This window comes from Platichthys flesus, chromosome 3 (genome assembly GCF_949316205.1).
Source record: "Platichthys flesus chromosome 3, fPlaFle2.1, whole genome shotgun sequence".
In the NCBI taxonomy this organism is placed as follows: Eukaryota; Metazoa; Chordata; class Actinopteri; order Pleuronectiformes; family Pleuronectidae; genus Platichthys; species Platichthys flesus.
The window spans coordinates 11,286,403-11,311,096 of NC_084947.1; the positions used below are offsets into that span (position 1 = coordinate 11,286,403).

The 24,694-nt window shown below is 43.0% G+C and overlaps 1 protein-coding gene across 1 annotated transcript in view; it reads right to left on the reverse strand.

Moving 5' to 3' along the window:
* The window catches only part of unc5ca (unc-5 netrin receptor Ca), a 187,465-nt gene that overhangs the window by 13,979 nt on the left and 148,792 nt on the right, over positions 1 to 24,694 (reverse strand). Inside the window, exons 8-10 of the mRNA XM_062384878.1 lie at positions 8,813 to 9,004; positions 3,332 to 3,549; positions 1,776 to 1,911 (exon numbers count right to left, since the gene is read on the reverse strand). Of these exons, the coding sequence (XP_062240862.1) occupies positions 1,776 to 1,911; positions 3,332 to 3,549; positions 8,813 to 9,004 (546 nt within the window). The remainder of the gene's footprint in view (positions 1 to 1,775; positions 1,912 to 3,331; positions 3,550 to 8,812; positions 9,005 to 24,694) is intronic.

Consider the following 24,694-nt stretch of genomic DNA (forward strand, 5'->3'; position numbering starts at 1 on the left):
TCAGAAGGTTATGTTGCACCCACAGATCACAGCAGAACTCACTATTATTCATTCTTTTTGCCTGCTGCTTTTAAATCCAAACATAAATCTACTGGAAGTTTTTCTTTCATTTAAATCTAGGAAGCAAGAGAACATCTCAAAGCTTTTATGTGTAATATTTTAACCGGTCAGTCGTGGCCAGATGCTCTTATTTTATGTGTTCAGTTTTTGAAAATGGACTTTATCATGTTTGAATCTATAATACTTCTCATTAGGAAGCATTAGGTTTGATTTACCCCACATTTAAAAGGTGACCTTATTCACACTTTCATCTGCTCTAGCTTTCACGCTGTTTAAAGGAGACATACAATGCTCATATTCACGTTCATGGGCTTTGCTCTAATATCCAGAAAACACATCACTACTGTCCACTGCTGCAGCTCCTCTTTTCAGTCCCTGTCTGAATGCTTGGTTTTAGCTCCTGTCTCTTTAAGGCCCCCATACCAGTAAAGCCCACACTGCTCTGATTGGCCAGTTGACCCACTGTACTGTGTTTGTTCCACTGCTTCCAGCACGTGCAGTAGATGTAATCAGATATTCAGTCCCTTTGCTATGACAAATTTAGCTTGGACCTTTTTCTCTCAATCATTTTTTGATGCTTTACATCTGACTGCTCATGGTCCCACTGCGATTGAGGGGGTGGATTTGGAAAGAGTCTCAGAGCTGACAGCCAAGCAAACAAAGGAGAGGGATTTGGGGCAAAAGAGGTGACCAAGAACCCTTTGGTCACTTTGAGGGAGCTCGGGGGATCCTGTGTGGAGATGGGAGAACCTTCCTGGAGGAAAACCATCACTGCAACCTTCCATCAATTTTAGCTTCATGGCAGAATTGCCAGACAGAAACCTCTTCTCAGTGTAAGACAGTTTGCAGAAAAGCACCTAATTGACTCTCAGACTGTGAGAAACAGGATTCTCTGGCCTGAAAACAAAGATTGAACTGTTTGGCCTCAATTCTAAGCGTCATGTCTGGAGGAAACCAGGCACCACTCATCCTCTGCCTAATACCCTCCCAGCGGTGACGCATGCTGGTGGCAGCATCATCCTGTGGGGGTGTTTTTCACCAGCAGGGACAGAGAGACTGGCCAGAATTGAGGACCGAAACTGAACAGAGCAAAGTAGAGAGATAGCCTTGATCAAAACCAGTCTGGATCTCAGACTGGGCTGATGGTTCGACATGAAAGGGGACAATGAGCCGAAGCACAAAGCTAAGATAACACAGGAGTGCCATCTCTGTGGATGTCACAGAGTGGTCAGGCCAGAGTTCTGAACATCTCTGGAGAGATCTGAAAATGTCTACAGACAGTCACCATCCCTCCTGACAGAGCTCGAGAGGATCTGCAGGGAGGAGCAGCAGAAAATCCAGGTGGGAAAAGCTCCATGCATCAAGCCAAGAATACTCCAGGCTGCAATTGCCAAATGTGCTTCAAATATAAGTACTCAGTAAGGGGTCTGAATATTTATGTTTATGTAATATTCAAATAAATTATTCAAACAAATCTGGGGCATTGAGTATAGGAGGGAAATATGAATTCACATTATTTTTTACAGTGAACATAATGTTCTGATTTTATTTGTGATTTGTTCCTATAAAGAAACAAATACAAACAAATGTTCCTGGATCTTAAACCCAATATTGAAGAAGTTCCTTGGTGCGATCAGCCTAGTCAATACATTATCGATCAACATTAACCAGAGTCATGTTTGTTCTACTGAATGTTTGTAAAACACTGAGTTTACCAGAGTTGGGCACGATGAGGTGTCCCCCCTGGAAGTTGAAGGAGCCGTGAGCCGTGCAGGACGGGTCTCGTGTTCGGGCTAAGGTCTGGTTGCGCAGGTTCATGGTGTCACTGTGGTCCAACAGAGACTGAGTGACCTGTGAAGGAAAATGCAACAGTGGGAGTGACTATAAGAAGAAAAAGAAAATTAGAAATGATACATGCTGAAACTAACAAATGTTGCTAATCAGCAGAGACTAGACCAACGGGAAGTCCTAATTAAAAACTCAGTGAAGAATCAATGACTTGGCTTCGCTTGAGCGAGAGTGTTATAAAGGAACAGATTGGCATTCAGCACAAAAATCTGTTTGTTAACCCCAATTAAATCCTAGCTCTTTGTACCTCATAAGATTCATTTAATGGATGAATGATGCTTGAGGCAAACAATAACAAAAAAACCTTGAATTCTTACAAAATGTTAAAGTTGTATCCCGATTGAGAGAAAGTCTTTTTTCCTGTAAGAACTTAGTGAGAATGCTCTCTGTTTATTTTGTAGCGCTGTGGTTATGGATGGTGGATGTTACTTTAGACTGCTGATTTTTATTTTACTCTAATGCCTTTAATGTGTGAAAGCATTGACTAAAGTAACTGTACACTGGAGTGTGTTCCCTCATGCAGAAAGCTGCACCTGCAGAAGTTTCAGTGTGAAGGGCCGACGTTCGGTTGAACAGGTCATTCCAGTTTTATTTTCACCAGGCTGACGAGGGCAAGCATTGAAAGGAGAATATTAAATGCTCCCTTTTCCACTCGAATTTCACCGCATTCATCATGAACGCCATGTTTTCTCGGTAACCATTAACTCAAATGCTGCGGGTGGAGAAGGTGCATCTGCCTGGGAGCGCTGCCATAGGGCTGAGCTGGCAGTCTGTGAGAGGAGGGTGGATTTACAATAGACCTATGAAAGCACCTTAGGGTAGGTGGTAAAATATTTCCTACTTTGCATTTCGTCCGTGAAAATGTCCAATGTGAGATGTAAAATAAGGTCTTAACATGCAGCACCTTCCTCCGACATCACACAAAACCCGGCGTGAATTTCCTTTTTTTGCAGCTACAAAATAACTGCAGAAAAACAAATCCTCAATTGGTGACGCAAGGTCAGTCCTTCGATACGGCATCGGTTCAAAAGGGGCGACACACGGTTAAAAGTAATAATAGATCAAATCATCAAAGGTGCCACTGATCCACCGAGCTCAAGTGGAGTGAGTTCAGCTGTGGTACTGCCTCAGGACAGGTGCTGGGATGATACACAGCCGCTTCATCTGTATTGGTGGCAATCCGGTATGCACACCATTCAGTAGAGAGAGCGGGAGGGAACTGGGGCACTGAGCTGCATGTTTACTAAATGTGTTTGGTTTTATATTTATGTGACAGCTAATACATAACTACTGTTGTACTACTTCTTATTCTGGTCCTGTAGTGGAAACTTTACATAAATATTTCCTTGTTCACGCAGAATACTTAAAAGAAGAGACATGTACTGGCTTCAGTGATGGGTAAAGTTACAATAGCTGCAAATACCTTCGGGGACAGTTTGGACGGGAAGTCTCCTCCAAGGTCGTCCTGCGGTGTGACCAGGCCAGACGAGTTGTAGACTTTGATTTTCAAGTTGGGAAGCGGGTCCAAGAGCGGCGAGTTGGTCATCGGGATTTTATCTGAAACATCGTGGAGGGCGTAGACGGGACCGCGATACATGGCGGCGGCATTTGTCAAGTCAGGAGGAACTGTCAGTAGATCAGCTGAGGGGATAAAAAAGGCAGAGGAAGAGAGGGGGAGTCAATGAATGGAGGAAAGACATGGTTTTTATATGAATGCACAAGCATACAAATAGGGGAAACGAAAAAAGGAGCTAAATAATTTACATCCTCAATAGTATGAAATGCATGGCTGCACTATGGGATGTGGGGAGCTTGTAGTGAGATCAGAGCGAGCGGCAATAAGGCGAGACGAGGGCAGACCAGGCTGCTGATAAGGTTTCAGTGTCTGCTATGATACATTGCAGTACACAGGGGCATGACCTGGATCAAGGACTTGTCCTGGATCCTGCACACGGAGCTGGGAGGAGGAATGAGAGAAAGCAGGGGAGGAGAGCGACGGAAGGAAACAGACAGAGGGAAAGTGTGCGCAGATTGGGAAGGAAATGCATTAACACCATCCTAAAGAGAATTCAACATGGTTAAATGAATCAATGTGTCCATTATCACAACAGATTACAATTTTGATCTTTGTATTATAACTGCATCGCCCTATGCCAGTCTTCAAACTGATTATTTTGTTGTCAATAACTCCATCCAAAGTTGTCACAAGTTGATCTCCTTAGTGTTTATTTTTAACTATGTTGTAAAAATGTAGTTTATTTAGAATAGAATACAAACAACAATATGGACCATGGAAGGGACAGGGTTTATGATTTAAACTGTAGCCAGTTTCAGAAGTCACCTCACTTCAAACAAAGCAATGAATTGGTCCAAGTTCATTAATATATAATATTGACGCTTTGAATCGAACCATCAGGGGAAACAAAATAATAAATCTTAATTTCTTGGTCAGACGTGAACTGAGGCGACTGTGTGGATTCTACATGTTTTGGGGCAGTGTGGCATAGGGGGTAGAGTGGGCATTCTCCAACATGAAGGTTGCCGGTTCAATCCCCACTCTTCCCCATCTGCATGCCGAAGTTTCTTTGGCAAGATACTGAACCCCTAAATAGTGGCCCCTCATTAATGTTTAGTGTACTAAAAAAAAACAATATGTAAGTTGCTTTGAAGTAGCGTCAGCTAAATGACATGTGATGTTAATGTTTCTCTCTCCCTCCCTCCCTCCCTCCCTCTCTCCCTCTCTCTCTCTCTCTCTTACTCTCTCTTGACTTGTCACAACCGATGTTTGCTAGCGGTACCATCTTGACACGTCGCATGCTAACTCAGTAACCCACCACTTGAATATGCAATGTAAAACACGGGGACTAAAAACGCAGTCACACATGCAAAACTGTATCTCACATGTACACCGCTCTATATTTGCTCTCACACACACACACACACACACACACACACACATGCTCCACAGACATGTTACATGGGGATTGCATGATGTCGGTTTGGAAGAACTGGCAAGTGTCTCCGAGACACCCTTCTGTACTCATCACGGAAAGGTTAGTGTACGCCAGGGGACAGGAACATGGTGGTGGCTAATCAGTAAAGTATTATAATCCATGGTCTTACAGTATTCAGGTACTGTTTTCAGTATGTTCATTTCAATGCCAGTTTCCTTTTACTATTAGTATTAACTCTATTTCTACTGACACAACCAACTAAACACTGTTGTGGCTTTAATGAGTTCTCCCTTAGAATAAACATTCATCTTCTGCAAAAATAATACTCTAATTAACAGACACACGTGTTTTTTCTTGTATAACCAAAGAGCTCAAAACTCCTTGAAATTAATTTATTGGAAATATTATATTAACAATGAATTGACTTTAGTTTGTGTGTTTCTGCCAGAATGTTGGCCCTTATTTCCTTTTAGGTAATTGGAAAGTGCGGCTGATTGTCATAATTATGTTTTTGCTGTCATTAAGAGGCAGTAAACAGCACTTTGGGATTTTTCTTTCCTAAAGTCAATAAAGTGAATGTGCTCCGAGAGACTCCACAACAGCCATCTCGCTAAAGCTGTCTTTTTCTAACAGTTTGACAAAACTCACCTACGGGGCTGAAAACCAACAAAGGAAACAACTCGGCTCCATCCGAACGTCCAACATACCCACAATTTAATTGGCACTGGGATCCCGGGAAGGCCAGTTCTGTGTTGTTGTTTTTTTCTTCCCAGCATGCAGCTCTTATTTTATTTATTTATTTACGTTGGGTCGCCTGAAATCCTGTTGTTCCCTGCAAGAGCCCATCCATTGTAATTTGAAAATCTCTCATTATCACCCCGACCACCAGCATCACCACCTCTCAGCCCACCTCCACCACACCACCACACATACACACACAGAGTTTCACAGACACACACACACACATACACACACACTCTCACACGCACACACACACACACAGACACACACACACTCTCACACACACACACACACACACACACATATCTGTCACATATCACTCTCTCGCTCTCCATCACAGGCTGTTTACCCTTAAAGCCAGCGGGTATTCCTGCCAAATCATCCCTGCTGAAATTTAATTAACAACTAATGAAAAGCCGGGGAGAGTGTGTGCGCGTGTGTGTGAGAGAGAGAGAGAGAGAGAGAGAGAGAGAGAGAGAGAGAGAGAGAGAGAGAGAGAGAGAGAGAGAGAGACAGACACAGAGACAGACACAGAGACAGACACAGAGACAGAGAGAGAGAGGCAGAGATTACAGGGACATAATTCTTCATTAATAGTAATCGGAGATGGTCCCTCAATGCAGAGTGACAAGCATCCTAATGCTTTACTGATATAATCTACCCACATACAACGACATTCATCCTTGTACACACACAATCACACAGTCACACACCCACAGATACACAATTACTTATGCTACCAATTTGCATTGTATTCTCTCTGACCTCTCTCTATTTTTAACTCTGTACCATGATTTGAATTACAATCGTCTTCCCTCAACTGACCACAGAAACACACACACACCCTGAATTATTAAGTATCCCATTAAAGATGCTTCAAGGCTTGCAGAGGTGTAGTTTGTAGATCCCACCACATTAGAAAAACATGGAACCTTGAGCTAAAATGAAAATAAAATGACATTTTGAAGTCGGCCAAATGTAAACTATCACGCATCTGTATGATCTTTTTTATAAGAAGGCATCTAATAATAATATCTCATCCATATTTGTGGGAGATAATGAATGTATCTCAGATATGTGAGTGTTCCTCACTCCTACAGGGGTGTATTTGGGAATGTTTGCGAGGTTCATTACATTTTTCAGTTATTTATTTGTTGTTTCGGCTATTATACACAAATTAATATCCTCACAGGGAAATTGATTGTGGCATGATCCTGAACTGACACCTGTTGTAATTCCCCGCCCATTCCTGACATTTCCAGTAAGTTATCAAATGCACCCGCCCGGTTGTGCAGATGTGTGCGTCCTCATGCTTCTTCTTCTTGCCTCATCCATTTCCAGGACAGAGAGGCAGAAATGACGTGGCAGACAGCCGAGAGTGAAACAGGGATCCACTTACACAGCAAGACAATCAGGGAGGAAGTTGTTGTGGGAGTCAGTGTGACGGGGAGAAAACGGAGACATGGCGATGGAAAGACCGAGACACGCAGGCGGCGATGAAGAGAGAAGGTTGCCGATAAACAGGAAATGTGATTAACCTGAATGTGCAGATGGGAAGGTGGGGAAAGAGAGAGTGAGGAAGAGAAGGAGAGTGACAGAGAGAGAGAGTTCCTGATGGAGGAGAGTGGTGTTTGGGGGAGACAGACATTAATCCAGAGCAGCAAGGACTGACAGCCGGAGGCCAGGGAAGAAACAGAAAAGTACTCGAGTTGGTGTCAACTGTAAACGGACCAAAATGGCTTTGGACAGAATCAAATGACACGCGACAGTGGGGTCAAGGCTTGTGACACAGTACTTTGTGAAATAACCACACGTTTATCCAACGTCTGAAAGGCAAACAAGTTTAAAGAATAATGTTCTTTCACCTCTACAGTGTATTATATATTCCAGTAATTGTCTCCCTCAAAGCGGACAGAGAACAGGTAAATCCATAGAGTCACAATTGATCTATGTATCTGTCATCTAGCCATCAGGGATAACAACTTTAAAAATAGGTTTGATTACCACACTTTTGTGCTAACTACTCTGCAGAGAGAGTCTGACGCAGTTTTTCAGGAGCAGCATGGAACATAGGTTGTTCAGCACCAATGAAAACGTGGTGGAAGGCAGTGGACAGTGCTCCATTTCTAAAGATGCTTTAGGCCTCCGAGGGGAGCAGGTGTGTTATGTGGCTTTATGTGAGTGTTTGAAAACGGTCGCCTTGTCTGCAGAACATGAAGAAAGGAAATCGAAACAGAGAGAAGACGCAAGACAAGTTCACTTTTAGCTCAATGCACGATCAGGGGACACAAGGACGGGGGAGTAGGTCCATGGTCTTTCCTGTTTTAGTTGCTAACAGCTTTTCAATAATGTAAACTGAAGCTTCCCTATACCCGTGTAAAACAACATTATACTGTTGCTGTATGTGTCATGTGTCCACCTTTTGAACACAATAATACATTAAATATTCACCCAACCAGCATATATCATAATGTAAATTATATAACGCCAAACGTTGAGAGCAACATATCAAGTTGTGGAGTTCTGGATTGGTTCCTGCAGTGAGTATCTCGCTGGATAATCAGGCTGAAGTATTTGAGGTGGTGAGAGACAAACATCTATTCCACTGCCATGTTCCATGATAAAAAGCTCCATTCAAATGAAGAAGCATGCAATCAGGAAGCCTCTGCATGCTCTTTATTTTCTTTACTGCAACTGGGAGAACTTTCTGTATTATTTATTAACAGCAGGGCACCGCAGTGGTGCAATGATTTCTTGTCCCTTCACAACAAGAGGGTTCTGGGTTTGAACCCGTTGGCCGGCCGGGTCTTTGCTGCTCAGACTTGTTGCAGGTCCTGCATATTCATTGGACACTTTTCCCATTTATGTAAAGCATAAATAGTTGTTGTCCAGGGCGTTTCCTGCCTCTCACCCAATGTCAGTGGGAGGGCTGACATTGGGTGAGAGGCAGCGAATCTCGAAGGATAATGAAGGATGATGAATATTCAAAGCCAGAAAATCCTTCAGCGAGTTTTTTTTTCCCACCCTGACACAGTGATGTGAACGTGCACTCCAGGAAACCTTGATGTCACTTGGGTGTGACAGGGGATGACAGGCTTTAAACTTACTGCTGTTTGATGTTAGGTTAGCCTTACATTTAAATATCAGGGTTTCTACTGTGACGTTTAACACCTCCCCCCTGGATCAAATGTTACTTTATCATTTCTTACCTGATCTGGCTGTTTTGATGTTGACGGACTGGAAGCCCCCGTTGAGAGCTGAGGTGTCGATGATGACCGAGTCGAAGTCCCGGTGGGTCTTGCGGTAGACAAAGAGCGCCACGATGACAGAGATGACCAGGCACATGATCACGGCGATGACGATGCCCACGTACAGGGCCACGTCATCTGTGCTCGGAGCAGCTGGAAGGGAAGCAGAGAAGAACAAAGGCACAGTGTCAGATCAAAGATTAGGAGGGAATGTATATGAGAGAGCAGGGCAACGGTTTCAAACGCAGCTATGTCTGTGTCATGCTCAACATGTGCTCTGTGATTTCACTTTTACCTCAGATCACCTGTAACACTCAAAGGACAAGGTCTAATTCCAAATGAAACAAGCCCTCCAGCTTATGGAAAATGATCATTTGTCTAGACAGAGATAGAGCGAGGGAGGAGCACCTTACGTAAAAAAAACACATGGGGCTACTGAAACTAAAATTCAATATGGCTGTTAATTATTTTACAAGTGTCCTAACTTTCTTCTTCAGCCCGGCCGAGGTTTTAATAGTGTGGAATCGTCGTTCACGAATCCTTTTTATACAAGAGAGGAAATGATTGGGACAATTTCAAATAATGGGGGATGAGGATGGTAAAAAGTTATGAGCTACACTTCGGGATGAAGGGGAGGAGAAATGAGGAAAGGATGAGAGGCAACAACTGCAGAGCCCAGGGGAGGAAAGATAAGGAGGTAATAGGAGGGAAAGCCGATGTGTGGGGAGGAATATAGAAAAGAACAGCAGATGAGGAGTGAATAGAAAAGGATAGGGAGAAAAGGAGGAAATAGAGGGATTAGATGGGAGGAGAGGAGATAGGTAAGGGTAGAGAAACATAAAGAGAATAAAAGAGGCATATTAAAAGAGAATAAGGAAACAGGGAAGATGAGAGGAAACAAGCAGGGCACAGCAAATCAGAGTAGGGAGAGGAGAGGAGGAAAGAAATGGGAGAAAGGTGATGACAGCGGAGGAGAGGAAAATGGGGCGAAGGAGGCCAAACTGCACTTGAACTTCAAAGCAACAAAAACAAACAAGCCTCCATGTTTAAAAAGAAAAAAGAAAGCGCCCCGTGAAACTTTTGGAGTAGTCCCACACTTTAAACGCCCCTCGTCCAATCATGTCCTCCGTCGCTGGTAGGAGGGGATTTGTCGATGCATCTTTTAAGGAGATGACAGAAAAGTGGAGGGATGCTCCTTCTTAACCCTTAACGTTGAGAGGCAGATAACAGGCTTTTAGCTCCAAACAGCCTGAGTCATTTGCTGGAGGATTCTCTGTGGTCGTGCCACAACACGTTTCGGAAAGCATGAACTTGATTATGCAGGAGCGAAGCCTTCGAAGGGGGGCGCACAGACATCCGTGCCTCGGTGGCTGAGCCCGGTGCACAGAGGGAGAGGTCACCGGTGGTGGTAGTTACTCATTTACCACTTGAGGGAGCTATGATCCACTTCTGGTGTCTCTCTGGGGAGCCCGAGCTTGAGAGGGCGAAGCTTTTCAGACAAGGACCAGAAAAATGAATAAGTGTTCTGAACCGTTATGACTCACGTTTTACATCAAATGACCACCATATGAAGGATGTCTGTATAGTATGTGCACAATAAGCACATAAATAAGATGTTTAATTGCCACAAGTGTATGGTCAGCTACATTATTAGAGTGCACCTTCATCTTATCTGAAGAGCCTCTCTCTGGAAACTATAACAAAGGACATGCTGAGAGACGGTGTACAGAGGGTGCTCATTTTTCAAAATCTATATAAATACATGGTCGACTTTTTTATTTTTTATAAATTTAGTACAAAATGTGATATTGAAACAAACATTGATGTTTTTTTATCAAATAACAGTCAGTTATAATTTGTATTTTTGTTGACAATGATGTAAATGGCATCCTAACACCAAGTAAAAAGGGGCTGAAAGGATTAATTGATCGGTCTATTCTTTATTCACAAGTGTTTCAGTTATTTTTACAAACAGTGCCACATGTTCCCTCCATCTCTCGGCTCCAGCTGCTCATTTTCTCTCTCATCCAATCACAGCCTGACACGCTCGCCTTGAGCCAATCACCTGTGAGCTGTCAAACTTTGAAATGTTCTCACTCTCTTCTGTCAATCAGCTGTCAGTTAAGTTCCACGTCCACCCCTGTACCGCCTGGAGTCATCTCCTTCAGCCGTCCAATCAGAAGCCTGTCATCAGACGTCCCAACTTCCTGCTTTATTCCTCATCGTTCCTCCTAAATCAAAGCACTGCTTCCACTGCTTTTCCTCTGTTCCAAATAAATTGAATCTTATTTACTCTTTTTCATGTGTTCGTTCATCGTGATGGGTAGGTCTCCCTTTTTATTCTGGCATAGACAAACAAGTCAAAGGTTTGAGCCCTAAACCAGAGTTTTTAAAGGTAGAACCGTTATGTGTGAAAACATCACATGCTCGTCACATAGACCAGATTGTGGCTTAGGAAACAAAACCTTCACGGAAATCCTGTTAACATCCTTTGATCTGCGTGTCAGAGTGGTTATATGTGTGTGTGTGTGTGTGTGGGGGGGGGGGGGGCTAAACCTATATCTGGCAGCAATTTGAGCTACAGAAGCTCAAATTGCTGCCAGATATAGGTTTAGTCACATTTAACACAAACTTCCCCTGAGGTTAACACCTTCACAGCTCCACAGTTTAACCCCTGCTGCCTTGGTCACATGCGGTTCCAGATTGTCCTCTTGATGCTGTTAAAGAAAAGATTGGTGTAAAGTCCCGACCGGGTCGAACTACACTGCTGCACAAAGTTGCCCCCTTATCAAGGTCCTTGCACTTGCCACTGGGGGAATAGAATTGGATAATCCTCTTAAGAGCCAACTCCCTGATCTTAATTATGATCATCAGCGTCTTCATCTTTTAAGGGAATCTCTATCCTGGCTCTACTTTAACTTGAAGGTCTAACTTCAGAACGTGTGGGCTGCCAGTGCTGCCGTATAAAACAGAAGCTGCTATCCTACTTTCCCACTGAGTGCTTTGGGACACTTTGTGATACGTTAACTAGGCTACGGCCCGCTGCGCTCTCCGATGTACTGTACCTGCTGCTGTATGGAACGTGATTTATAGCAGAGGGCCTAAACACCCTTTCTCCACTGTTTTATCAGTTTAAATCCCATCTCTCTCAGATCTCTCTCTTCCTCTGGAACTCACACCTCTTTCTCTGACTCCCTCTGTCACCGTTTGTTTGATTTGGAGATGACAGACACAACATGTCCCATAAGAGCTTCGAGCTGCCTGAGTAACCTACATACAGCTGCTCCATACCAAATGTTTTCTTTTTTCTTTAATTTATTGTTCCTTGTTTTTCTTTTTCTGTCCTAAATTCCCCCTTTTGCCAATAGCTATGAAAAGCACTCATAAAATGTTTCACATAATATGATACATGATAACTCATCTGTTATTGAAATCTTACTGTGCTATAACGCTCCTTTTTATAGCGACTTCTATGCAAAGTCACAGTGTTGCCCACACATTCATCTGTGGGCAAATACAAGGTTCTGCTACTGAGAAACTGAAAATGTCTTTTCAATGATTAGCATTTTTGAAAATACATTTTTAAAGTGCAAAATCTTAGTTGGGATGATTTATTATTCTCTCTTCTAATAGTTTAATAAAGTGTTTTCTAGTCTAAGCGACCACTTAAAGTGCCTTTACATTACAGGAGATATTCACCCATTTATAATGTTTAACAGGATGTGTGCACTTAACACACAAACACAAACCGGTGTAGAGATGGTACAGGATTCAGGGTTAGGTATCTTGCCCCAGGACACAGACACACGAGCCGGGGGAGCGAGGAATCAAACCACCGACCTTCCAATTAGTGGATAGCCCTCCACCTCCTGAGGCAGAGATCATTTTGAATTCAGACACACATGCATGCGCACACACTCGTCTTCTACTCTTCTTCATTTCACTGTGCTTCTATATGAAACAAGTAACTGCTGCTGCTCTGGTTGAAAGCTGTGCTGATGGTCTCCTACCGTCTGACAGCCTTGCATAAACGGTTGTCTTTCTCTGACAAGATGGAGGCTGAACAAGGGAGCTGAACGTGGGTGTGCACTTTTGACCAAACGCAGATAAATGAATAATGTGTCAGGCCCTCTGTGTGTGTCTAAGTGTGGCTCAGGGCTGCGCTCTGTGAAGCCCGAATGTCAAAAAACTGCAGTGTTAGAATGAGGAATGAGCACAGCCCGAGTACTGATAGGCACACACCTACAGTATGTTCATATGTATAAGCCCTCATGAGACCACTGACACTTGACAGACATGCACACGGACACATCAGGAACTTTTACCCACAAGTCAAATGTCCATGTGCCTTTTTCCCTTCCTTTCCTCTGTCTCACTCCTTTGTAGCTGACAAGCAGTTTCATGTCTGAAGCACTCGGCTAAATTGAGGTTAGAAAACGACGTGCCTTAAAGTGGACACGCCAGAAAGAAATTGCATAAGTGTTAAATCACCTGGGAACAGAAAGAAAGACGCACGTTCCAACCTCCTGTCTGTGATGTTTCAGCCTCTACAATCTGACAACTCTCTATAGAACGCTCACTTCTAAAGGTCAGAATACACACACACACCAACACACACACATGTCTGAGCAAATGCAAGAACAAACAAACAATGTTTCCCAATAATTCCCTCGACTGTGGTGGCCCACGACGCTCTAATGTGTCCTGCCGGTTTGGCAATCAACCGTACATATGTTTTTAAACTCATCGTTTCCCATACATTGATTATTTGTGATGGCCCGCCACAATGTCAGCATTGACTGCCACATATGGATTTTCTTCAGTGACTCACTCATCCCCTGCTTGTCTCTCACTCCTCTCTCCATCTCACTCACAAACACATTGACGACTGACCCGTCCGTCATAGTTCCACCGCATGGGTGGAGGACGAATCCATAAAGTTTTTACCGCCCCCGTCTATCTTTCTGTAGTCACAAAATCTTGTCATTGGGATTAGGGACAGTGATGGAGACGTCTGAGGGTAAGAGTTTCACATATTTTTTTCATTGCGGCAAATCTAAGCAAATTGTCACGGTTTTGCACAACAGGTTTACCTTCCTGAAACAAGATGGAATATTGGGTTGTGCCCACAGTAAGTGTGGTCAAAGCCAAATGAGGTTTGGTGGCAAAGAAAGTAAATATTTCGCTAGTATTCACCAAGCACCTGCCGAATTGAGGTGAAGTGAGTGCGATAGTGTATAAAAGTGAATGTGTGTGTGTGTGTGTGTGTGTGTGTGTGTGTGTGTGTGTGTGTGTGTGTGGACTGACCGATGCTCCAGCTGACTATGGTGTCTGTAATAATTGTCATTGTAATTGCAATTGTATCATTCATCCAGTACATCTCTGGGAATTTGGTTTCATATGGTGAGACTGTATGTGTGTGTGTGTGTGTGTGTGTGTGTGTGTGTGTGTGTGTGTGGACTGACCGATGCTCCAGCTGACTATGGTGTCTGTAATAATTGGCATTGTAATTGCAATTGTATCATTCATCCAGTACATCTCTGGGAATTTGGTTTCATATGGTGAGACTGTGTGTGTGTGTGTGTGTGTGTGTGTGTGTGCGTGTGTGTGTGTGTTTAGTGCATGGACCTCTAAGGCTGAGGAAGCTGCATAAATGATACACTGCCTCTCACACACATGGCTGATTACACACACACACACACACACACACGGACCAGCTGAACAGAATCCCCGGTTCACCCTCAGTCAGCATGGATTGCCGGCTATTGATTGGCTGAGCTCTTTGTCATTCTCAGAGTCCGTCCAATCTGCCACGGAGAGGATTTAAAGAAGGACAGAAACAAGGATAACTCAGCTTAGCTCGTCTCTATCGTCCCTGTGATCTGCATCCAAAGCGGAGCTGAGGACAATCACTACTTGAACCTCATTCAACGGCCTTTTTGATCTTTTCTTGGCACAAAGAGCCTCCATACTGCACTCCTGGCAAGACACGTGCTCTAAGTAACTGGCAGGGAAGAGCGGAAGAGAGAGAGAGAGAGAGAGAGAGAGAGAGAGAGAGAGAGAGAGACAGCCAAGCGTGATTTGTAAATGTATCCATGCTTATCGTCTAAAGTGAGGATGGAATAAAAGAAAATGAAAACTTGATGGTTGTCGTTGCCAAGAAGTAAAGTTTGGAGTCAGCGCAGCCAGAAAGGAGCATTTCTACAACAACTCTGTATATAGAGTTATGAGAGCTCGTTCATAGTGTGAAACCCAAGTGTCACAGAGCATGTGAAGCCAAACACACGCGGTTACATACATAGAAGCTCTTCTATGAGAGAGACACTGAGACTTCCTTTAGTGTATTTATGAATGAAAACAACACTTGCAGTCTCCCGTCACACATGTCCATGGCTCAGGTCATAACGGAGGCATGGATCCCATTGGAGATGGTAAATTAAATTGATCAGTCTCACACAGGGAGCTGTGACTTCCAATGCAAAGGAACACACAGGCAACAAGTGAGTCCAAATGAAAAGATGGTTTATTTAGTATGATGCACTAACATGGAATAAATGATTCATGGTGGAAGAAATGAGCGTTCTAAACTAAATGCAATGAGCTGATGTGACCGGTTGAGCGATGGTGGAAGATAATCACGCTTAAGGGGAAATGTTGTACGGGGATGATGTTAGCAGATGCTAAGACGTCTATGAAGAAAATTGAGGATTAAAAGTCATGTAATGACATTAACCCAGTCATTATTAGAAGGGTAGAAATAATTGGCCTATAGCCTACTTGGATTAGTGCTGATGAGCTGTAGAGATTTCTTTGGCGGGGACCCAAAGCATTAGCTGACGGCCCGGTAACCTCACGTCAAATCGAGGTGGCTTCTCCCTGAAGAGGAGCTGGCTGCCAGACGAAGGGGGTTCTGCCAGAGGGCCCAGCTGTTTCAGGGTTAAAGGCCTGCCAGCACGGTCTTCATTTGGCTAGTGGGATGTTTTGTTTGGATGGTCTGAAGGAGGCTTGCAGCCGGATTGGTCGCAGCACTGACTCACTCTGATTCATGTACTTAGCAAAAGGAGCAGGAAGGACCATAAAAGCTAAGCAATAGAAAAAAAGATGTAAAACTCTACTTTGGACTTTACCAATCTGAATCTAGGTAGCTTCTGATTTGGTTTGGAGGAAAAGTAAAAGATTATGCAAGAAAAGATATGTGAAATAAAAAAATCAGAGAAAGACTAAAGGTCTGCTCTCTGTGGCTCAGCAGGAGAAAATATTCCTTCATCTACTGAATTGTTAAATCCGGAGTTTAGTTTCAAAATGTGACAAAAAACTGACTTCCACCATGAGCATCTAAGACAATACAGAGATAATATGCAACGACTCAAACAAGATAATCCACTTTTTCTAACACTATCATTACATGCATAGGACATGATATGTAAATAGTGAATATATGTAAAATGCTTAATTCTGAATTGCCACAAGGTGGCAGTATAGTTGGTTACATGGTAGATGTTGACTCGGACCTCACATTCATTCTTCAACTTTCCTAAGGCCTAAAAACCTGAGAACTGCATCATAGTACTCATATTTATACTGGAGGAATAATAACCACTAGGTTACAGTCTAGTTGAACATTGTTCCATCATATTTAAGACACATGTTAGAAAGGTTTTTAAAGGTTGCAGTGTGGTGTAATGAAGGACAGGTTGCCTATGGCCTTGTTTAGACCTGGTATTCACATTTGTCTCAGTTGTTCCGATCACACGCAGACAGTTTTAAATACGTAAGCTCACATGTGGAATCAGAATGTGTCTCCACATGCTTCTCGATTTACCGCTTGTGATCGGATCTCACTTCCCCCGCTTTACATGCAAATACAGACCTAAGTAAATTCTGTGTGCGGCGACCAAATGATGTCTGATTATACAGATGGATCCGTTGTTAATGTGTTTGTGTGTGGGTGCGAGAGAGAGAGAGAGACAGAGCGGAGCCAGGAGGGACTGAGAGAATCAATGCTCTATTGTGAGATAAGATTTGACTAATTTGACCAAAAAAATAATTAGACAATCAATCTGTGACGATCAGTGATGGTGTTGTGGCTGCGGCCAGAAATGAGTCAATGTATGGGAAACACTGAGGAGAGTGAAAATGTGTTCGGTGTGGGTCTCTCAATGGGGCACAGCTTGCATTTGTGTTGACATAGCTTAAAGACACTGGATCTCAGTGCGTCTTGGGTGCATCCACACCTGCACCCGTGTGTGTGTGTATCTACTTGTGCTCAAATCACCAGAGAGGGGTGTTAATACCAGGTTTGAACAGGGCTGTGATCTGTCATTTGGAAACCCCCCGAGGAGCGAGGGAAAAGGAGAGACGGAGGAATGTGGTGCTTTTGTGCGTGTCTTTGAAAGTCCAAGGTTGGAGGAATGACTCACACCTTAATGATCATCCTTTCATGTCATCTTCTCTGAGGGAGGCAGCAGTCAAATATTAACCAGTCCATATTGTTGCAGGATTTGTTTGCCTGTTTGCCTTCTGTCCAGTTTTAATCCACCATCTACTGTAAATCTCTTTTACATCATACGAGTTGGTTCTTTCCTGTGAGCGGGTTGTTATTTTCTCTGTTCCATATGAGTCAGATGGTTTTATTGGAGGATGTCAGGTCCATAAAGAAGCTGAACGTTGTCCCTATGAACTCTTTGAGGGCTCTGAGGCCAGGAATGTCCGCTACATCTGTAACTGACACAAACAGCTCTGTCATATTCTTAAAGATACAGAAGCAAACACATCAGGGCATGAGAATAAAAGCATGCATTGCTTTTTGTATGGAACGGCAGCATTAATGAAACAGACAGCAACCACTGCCATATTTTGTATTTAATTATATTTATTTCCAACTATTTTCTGTTCAAAATTACAGAAACAAATTATTTAGAATATCTACAATTGTATCTAAAGTTTTCTGTATTTGATTCCTACACGAAGAGTCCTGATTTGTGGACTTCACGCTTGGCAAACAATTTGAAACATTTTTTTTCAGACTTTATATAACGATATAATGTTTTCAGGCTCCATGTATGAGATTCTCTTAAAGTTCATCAGCCATAGCACCAACAAGTGGACAGTGACTAGAGCGTGACTATACTGAATGGCAGAGACATTATTGTGACATCTAGATAGGTGTGAATGAACCTAGTTGTGGTCAAGTAAACAGTGCAAAGACAATGATCAATGCCCTCTCATGTCAAAATCCAAAAAGCATCTCTCTGAGAAGGTGGGAATGGTCTTCTTGCTCTGGGAGATTATATTCCTAGACAGAGAATGTGGGACAGGAACCATGTTTTTAGAAATCTCAGCGTATCTGCATAATAACTCAGCCTCTCTCTGTTGATACCATATCAACTCCCGGCAGATGGAGCGTGGTCACGCTTGTGCAACAGAGCGTTTACATCTTCTGTTGCTCCTTTAACTGAGAGCTGAGGATGCAGAATATGAATTTGCTAACAAAGCTACAACATCCGACAAGCTGTGCAGGTGGTCAGTGCTGAGTTTGGTATCTAGCCTTGACATACTCCGATACACAAATGGACATGGACTGGACTGGAGACAAGCCACAGTTCTGTTTATACTAGGTGTTTGAACCGGTCCCTTGTAGAACATTATGTCACACACATACTAGCAGCTATATGGAATCGTATAATATAAGCATGAGTCTAAATTAAATTCAGGGACAATATGCAGAAGCTAATAACAAGGATGAATCAGGTAAAATGTCACTATCCAGCTAAGTATGATGTCATTGTTAACACTCAGTCTAGTAAATAAATAAATGGCAGTTATAACTGCAGTCGCACTAATTAGCAAGTCTCAAAGCCACTCGTGCAACCTCCCAGTGCTCATGTTACCCACTGTATTTCTTGAATATTAAAAAGCAGAGTGACATCTGTTAAATGAGCTCCAACTGCCTCCATCTCCTCTCCAGTTCCCTCTGTATCTGTTTCTGTCTGGGACCAGTCATCTCTCAAAAACACCCGGGAAGACCAAGTCTGCTTCAGCGGACCCTCAACTGGCATCATTAGAACCCGTCACAGATGCTGGTGGACTGTTCTGACGATGAAACGAAAGCTCCTGGCACGAGCAGGGAAGAAAGCCCAGTAATAAGGAATGGCAGAGGTCCTCTTGTCTCTGTCTCCCTCCCAGTTTATAGCAAATCTCCCTCATTATGTCACTATGTGGAACCAATAGTACCAGTGAGAGATGGACAGAAAAAGAGAAGGAGAAGGGAGCAGGACAGGATGGACGGAGGGTAAGAGCTACAGCTGAATATATTTTTTTTACCTTAATAACATTTCTCACCCTGTTTATTGATTTTATTTCATACCTGTCAAATTCAGTCCACCATTTTGCAACGGACCAATTGAACCAATTCCTCGCTCATTTGTTGGATGTGTCAAAGCAGAAAGAGTCAAACCAGTAGAGCTGAATTCTCATCTGTTGGATGGTAGTGTGATGAGTGGTGAGTGGAACAATGTGCTTGTAAACACAAAGCGAGTGTCGACAACTGAGGCAAACTGCCTGATTTGGCAACAACACAAAGCCGCCTGGCTTCTCTCCAAAATGACCACGGCTGCAACAAAATGTGAATCGAGTGAACTGGTGCTGGATCGATTCGCCGCCATCACACAGGAGGAGAGAGGGAGAGAGAGAATCAAGTACATTAAAAGGAATCTGTCACCACCACGGTGCATACTGGAGCTGGATCTGATTCCCATTATGTACTGGTTGTTTGAGCAGCATATGCACGACAGGACTTTCAGATGCATCAAAACTATGGTATTTCTTTTTTGAATGATTTCATATCTTAACAATGTGTGTGACGTTAGTACCTCCACGGAGGGGTTTATGTTTTCATCTGTGTTTGTTTGTTTGTTTGTTATAAGCAGGATTCTGCAAAGCACTCGAAATGTCGGCGGAGATCCAGAGATTCTTCTTCACCTTCCTTATCACTGTGCGAGGGCATCTTACAAGATTTCTCAGAGAATAATTCATGCACCTTGAGGAGAAACATCAAGCATATTTAGGGACTGCAGTTTGTGAGCGTGTGTAACTCGGCGCAGATCTAGTAAATTTAAATGTGGTTTCATAAGGGGACTGCCGGGCCCCGGTGGATGCACGCACTCTCTAAATGCCTCTGCAGTTTTTATTCTTCTGTTTTCCAGAGTTTAAGCAGAAAGGAAGAAGGAAAACCTCTAACTTTGATTTCTGTTTATTGCTCATGGCCCATAGTATGGAAATAACTTGCACATTTGCAGTTAGATGTATTTTTAAATCTATAGCTAAATTAACTTGAACTCATGTTTTATGAGGGATTCATCTACTCGTGACTTCCTTTGTCTGAGAACAGAATGAAAAACTAGTGAAGCCACCGTCTGAAGACATTTGTCTGATCACCACTAGATAAAAACGATTTGACATGAGGAGAACAAATCATAAAAAAAACTCAAACTGCAGAGTAACAACAAAACAGTGATCTAAAGGTCAAAGCTAAATGAAAAGAAAGGAACACTAAGATGAGTTAAGACAAAAGAAGGATGGATGATGATAAAACATAAAACATCGACTTACATGGGATTCCCAAACCACTCTTTTCTTTGGACTCAGTGGACTTCTGAAACAATGAACCTTAGGACGGGGGGGGGGGGGGGGGGGGGGGGGGGATGATGGAATGGATGCGAGGAAGGAAGGAGAGGGACAACACAAAAATCAAACAAACGTCAAATAAAATGGGACAGACATGACAGGACACAACACAATGTATTGACATGACAAAGTTGGTTTCTTTGTGCCGAATATACTTTTTACATATAGCTTACTTCACATATTAATACCACATACAAAAATTTAGAAACCTCAGTGTCTGTAAGGCAGTAGCTGTTGTGTCATGTTGAATGGTCCACTTAGGGCAGAGAGAAGGTTTAAGACACAAATAAACTGCTGATGTACTGATGAATAATTGAGGTTCTGGTGTATAATTAATAACGGCAATGCAGCAACATGGTGCCTTTAAAAGCTTCCTGCCAGACCAGCTGACGGTAGGAGACCCACGCCGATTGGGCACCAAAGGGGAAGGGACACTGACGGGGTTAAGTGGGGTGACGTGCAAATAAAAAAACACACGGCACACATGATTGGATGTTGAAGGTGAGACGGGCGACACTGCTCGGTTGAATTGTCGAAGTCCACTCGGTGAATTAGCATGTTGCACCACTGTTTTATCATATTTTTTAAAAGTCTTTCATAAAGGGATGAAGCAAGAGGCTGCATTTACATGATAGCATCGACCAAACGTCTGAATGAGCGATGATAAGAGCGGCGGGACGCCGTGACAGAGATTTATCATGTTCTAAATATATCACATTTGTTCAAACAATATGGAAACATGACGGCAGTAAAATGGAGCATGACTGATTCAGTAAAAGCCAATGCAAGTATTATGGAAGGAGAAGATTAAACAGCGAGGACAAGACATTGAGAAAAAAGGGAGCGGAAAATGGCGAAACGCAAAATGAGCTGAAAACAAATTGAATCCACAATGAGGAGAAACTAAAATGGGAAGAGGAGAGCTGGTTTGATGCTCTCCAGCACCTGCTGATCTTTTTGTACAATCCAACAAACATTGTTACATAACAGCCAGTTCCTCCAGTGAGTACTGTGGTTCCAGGGACCACACGGCGGGTTTTATTTGCCCAGGAAGTCTTTTAGTTTTTTTAGTAGCACATGTTCACACCAACACAGTGAGAGAGTGGGTACTGAGTGAAATGTGGTGCTCTCGAGGATGACACAGTGAATCTCTGAGTGAATCTGTTCCAAGAATCCTGATCGATGTGTCAGACAAATGTCAACAGGCCAAAATATTTCAATCACACAACAACTCTAAAAAAGTAAGACACAAACACACGCACACACACACACACACACACACACACACACGGATATACACAGGAAAGAGGAGGCACACATGCAGGGCAGAGTGTGTGAGCTCGAATGGATTTCTTCCTCTTAGGAATTAACAGGACAACTTTGGAGAAAAAAAAGGTGAGAGACTTTGGAAGAGAGAGAGAGAGCTGGTGAGGGAAAGAAGGCAGAACGAGGTGGAGGGTAGAGTGGGGCTAACAGTCCAAGTGAGATGATCGTAGGACACAGGGAAGAAATTTCAACAATGGTGGAACTTTTTGAGGAGAGATGTTGTGAGATGGTGAGAAACTACAGGCGACTATATCGCGTTACTCTATCCAGGCTCAGGGACAAACATCACAACCTCCTCCACTGTCATCATGTTGTTTTTTTGTCGTAAGAAACTCTTATCTCAGTGCTGCCCTCTAGTGGATGTGTTGCGTAACAACAGAAGGATGGGCATTGTGACGGTAACATTGTATGAATCGGTTTAACAGATAGCACTGTTACACATTCTTTATTTGAAATTGTATTGAATTGTAAAATGACAAAACAAACAATCTGGCACTCTATCCGAGGTTTTCTGTTTGTTTTCTAAACTTAAGGAGGAAACGTAAAATGTCAAATTACCTGACAAGTGGCTCGCGTACAGAACGAGCTTTAAAAGAGCCATCATCCAACAGTGGAAGAATGATGCAGGACTCATTTACAGCCTTTACATATGATACAGTTGTTCTAATAGAATGCTCTGTATGCAAAAAACACTGACAAACACACACGCACACACACACAGGTCAGAGATTCCTGTTAATGCTACAGGAAGCAGTTGAAACATTAGTGCTGACATAAAGCCAAGTCTGTGGAGTCACTTTAAAGACAGAAAATCATTCAGGGGAAATGAGTCTGAATCTATACCTCTCTGGGTTTTATCCCAGATTCCGTGGCCCTACCTCCCGGGCCTCAGGGAATCCTTGTGATGGATCAGAGCTATATAATACACTGTGTTGGGAGAGGGCAGGGCTCTGCATATACAGGAAGTTCTGTCAATAATGTGCCTACGGGAACAGGCTTCGAAGGGATTATTTTATATTATTCCACTGCTCACGTCATCTGTTAAATCACCTCCACTATCTATTCCCCTCTGGCTGCAGAGTCCCACTCACAAGTAACAGGCTTTGGGCTCACTGATAAGTTACAGTGTTCATTCATGACTGGGGGACTAATCGGTTTAATTTAGATTTTTACCAAAAATACCACAATGGTGTTGAGAGAGTTCAAGCCACAATCTCCCAAAGTTATAGAGGAGTTATACAAATAAATCACAAACTACAAATAACATGATCAGGAAGATATATTATATATCTGTATAAGAGCATGTCAACTCACCAGAGACTCTACATAAAGATGGAGGATGTCACTGCTCCACAAATTCCAAAGTGTCTCATACGCCCCCTGGTGGCTGGGTGCAGTATAGGTCCTAAATTGTGTCTCAATTTACATTAAGTGCTCGTTCATTTGTTTCACTTTAGGTCAATACATCTTATTACACTGACCTATGCTCACGTCTTACATTTTCCAGTAAGTTTGTTTATGAAAACTTTGGTGAGATTTGATTGACAGCTTACATTTGGTCCGTGCTTGTATCAGTGGATTATTCTGGTTTCATCTCTGAAAAGTTGGAGGAAGATGAGACGCGTTGTTATCAGCTGTCTTTGAAAGTCAAAATATGAAAATCTACTATAAAAGCTCCAACTCTAAAGAAAAGTAAGTAATGTAAAGTATTTTTGAATCCAAGTATCTGGGTTTTCATGTAATATACACCCCCAGCAGCATGTCCTGGGATCAAATGACCAAGTATCCACAGAGTCTGGTTGACAGACTTTAATCTCAAGAGACCTCCCATGTAGGGAAAGTCCACCTGAAATTTACATTAATATGAAGGCAGCAGCCCCAAAATGTCCCTGTATGTGACTATGAGGAACAATGGCCGTGCTTCAGCCTAGAAAACCATTATCATGTTCAGAGTTTTAGCCTTGAAAATCGGAGATGAGTCACTGGATGTATTTGGAGTTGCATTTCCATCCATGTAAATGACTATCTACATTTGTGTTGAATCATCCGGTCAGGTCAGTTTTATCTTCAATTCCAAATGCATTTCTCCTAGAAATCATTTTTGTATTAGGTTGAGCCCTGAACAAACTTGTGATTGAGGATTTCCATTTCCTCCATGTTCCCCTTGTTCCGTGAGCAGAACCACTAATGAGAATTGACGACATAATTACGAGCACAGGTCTATAGGTGCGCTACTTTATTTGGGCTGTTGCGCTCTCGCTCCTCTTCACTCCCACCGGCCTCTCTCTCCCCTCACGTCAGACGCTTGTCTGCCAATTACTCCGCGCGCAGGGAGAAACAAGCACTATTCCTACAAGTCAACAAATATAATTGCCTCCACCTTGGAAAAAACTGCTGCTGCTATACTTGTGCCATTAGGACTCAACCCACATTTTCCATGCGGTTTCAAATGTTACCACACTCTTCTCTCTGGTGTCATAAATTGTAAAGGGGTTGTGGACGATTGTTTCATATCATTTATCTGTTGCTGTTTTCCATATAAAACAGGTGTTTTTTTTGTTACTGGAGAGATGTAAGGCGCTGAGCGGATCGCTATAGAGGAGAGTGAGGAGCAGGTGAGGCGTGAAACCAGAGGGACTGAGGGAAAAGAGCAGGTTTGTAGGAGGAGAGGGGAGCATGGTGAGGAGGGTGATGGGGAGGGGAGGAGCCGAGGCAAGACGAGCAGAGAGAAAAGAGGCCGAGCAACTGTCGAACTCTGTGATGGAAATACACACACTCCAGTTGAAAAAGAAAACAAAGCCATGGCTCATATTTTAACACCTTCTGGAACAA